Below are 2,170 nucleotides of genomic sequence, written 5' to 3' on the forward strand. Positions count from 1 at the left end.
ACGCACCAACATGGCGGCGTATGGATGTGCTTTCGATGGTTTCCAGGACACCCTTCTCGTCAACCAGGGTGTTCAGGTCTTTAGCAACAGCTACATTGAGGGCAGTGTTGACTTTATTTGGGGTTACAGCAAGGCGTACTTCCACCAATGCTACGTTGCCTCCAACACCCCGAGGACGTACATTACTGCCCAGAACAGACCCAATGCCGCGTGGGCTGGCGGCTTCGTCTTTGACAAGTCCGTCATCACCTACACCGAAAGCTACGGTACCAGCTTCGGTACTGTTGCTCTGGGTCGTCCTTGGTCGCAGTATGCCGTCACGGTGTACATGAACTCCTTCCTGGACAAGCATATTTCCCCTGCAGGCTGGAGCGTCTGGCAAACGAGCAACCCCCAGACCGACAATGTTCTCTTTGGCGAGTTCAACAACGTTGGACCTGGCAACTGGACCGACTCTCGCGCCACCTTTGCCACCAAGCTCACCGAGGCACAGGCTTCCCAGTACAAGCTTGAGACCTTCATTGGCAGCACGAGCTGGCTGGATGCCAAGGCGTTTGCCTATGTCCCTAGCTACAGCCTCACTTCAGTCGGAGCCGCCGAAGTGCCGGTTCCCGTGCCCACCACCCCCGTCGTGATCACGCACCCGACGAGCGGCACCGAGCCTCCTGCTGGTGCCGTCATCGTGGGCGCCCCTAGCGCCGTCACCCGCCGCGCTGATGGTAGCACCGCGAAACCCTTCAACAGCCTGACAGCTGCCCTGGCTAGCTTGCCATCGGATTCGTCGAACCAGATTATCTTCCTCTATCCGGGTACCTACACGGAGCAGGTGCCTAGCATCAACCGCCCGGGACCTGTCATGATCATTGGATACACGAGTGATGCCCCCGGCAAGAGCTACAAGAACAACCAGGTCACCATCACCCAGGCCCGTGGTCTGTCCGTGTCCCCACCGCCTGCCGGTCACAGCAACGCCGAGACGGCAACCATTGCCACGGCGAGCTCCAAGATCTCCTGGTACAACATCAACCTCGTCAACACGGAGAACCTGGACGGCGCGATTCCCAGCTACGTCTCCCTGGCTGCCAGCGTCTATGGCGACAAGATTGGCTTCTACGGTTGCTCGTTTGTTGGCTGGCAGGACACCCTCCTGACGGGCGCAACGGCTGGCAACCAGTACTACGAGAGCTGCTACATTGACGGTGCCATCGACTTCATCTGGGGCTACTCCAAGGCCTACTTCAAGGGCTGCACGATTGCCGCGAAGCGAGCCAAGTCCGCCATCACCGCTCAAAGCCGTGCGAGTCTGACTGCCATTGGCGGTTACATTTTTGATCAGTGTCTCTTCACCGAGGCCCCGACCGCTACCGTCGATCTCAAGGGCCAGGTGTACCTCGGCCGGCCCTACTCCAAGTTTGCGCTTGTCGTCGTCAAGAACAGTTTCCTCTCCGACGTTATCCAGCCCGCTGGTTGGAAGATCTGGTCCAACACTGACCCTCGCAACGACTCGATCACGTTTGCCGAGTACAACAACGCCGGCCCGGGCAGCTGGGAGAACAACGCTGCCGCTCGTGCGACTTTCCGGGGCGCCTCCCTGCTCACCGCCGATGACTACCCCCTCAGCAAGGTCATGTCCAGCACTGACTGGATTGATCTGACCTACTGGGACCAGATCCAGACGCCGCAGCCCGCCGTGGTACCCGTGACACCTGTAACCCCCACTGTCTATGACGGCACCAAGCCTCCTGCCGGCGCCTTCATCGTCTCCAAGACGCCTGTCGATGGTCAGACCACGTACGACACCATTCAGGCGGCCCTCAACGCCCTACCGACCTCGAAGCAGATCACGCCCACCGTCTTCATCTACCCTGGCACGTACAATGAGCAGTTGATCCTCGCGCGGGCTGGTACCACCATTCTCATCGGCTACAGCTCGAACTCTGGTGACTACTCTCAGAACCAAGTCACCATCAGCTTCGACAAAGGCATCGACACGCAGGCTGACGCCTCCAACTCGGATTCTGCCACTGTTTACGCCACTGGCAACTACCTGCAGGCTGTCAACATAAACTTTGCCAACACCTTTGGCACCGCATCCAAGTGAGTTGAACACAGGCACAAGCATTCTTTTTTTCTGCGCTCGACTAACACATGATTCCAGCTATGCCTCGCT

General features: G+C 58.5%; 1 protein-coding gene across 1 annotated transcript in view; it reads left to right on the plus strand.

Annotated features, from left to right (window-relative positions):
• The window catches only part of VDBG_08290 (pectinesterase), a gene marked incomplete at both ends in the record, with an annotated part of 5,526 nt that extends 3,425 nt beyond the window's left edge, over nucleotides 1–2,101 (plus strand). The window contains one exon of the mRNA XM_003001199.1: nucleotides 47–2,101. Coding sequence (XP_003001245.1) covers nucleotides 47–2,101 — 2,055 coding nt within the window. The remainder of the gene's footprint in view (nucleotides 1–46) is intronic.
• Nucleotides 2,102–2,170: the final 69 nt, after the last annotated feature.

This window comes from Verticillium alfalfae, genomic scaffold, assembly GCF_000150825.1.
Source record: "Verticillium alfalfae VaMs.102 supercont1.12 genomic scaffold, whole genome shotgun sequence".
Lineage (NCBI taxonomy): Eukaryota > Fungi > Ascomycota > Sordariomycetes > Glomerellales > Plectosphaerellaceae > Verticillium > Verticillium alfalfae.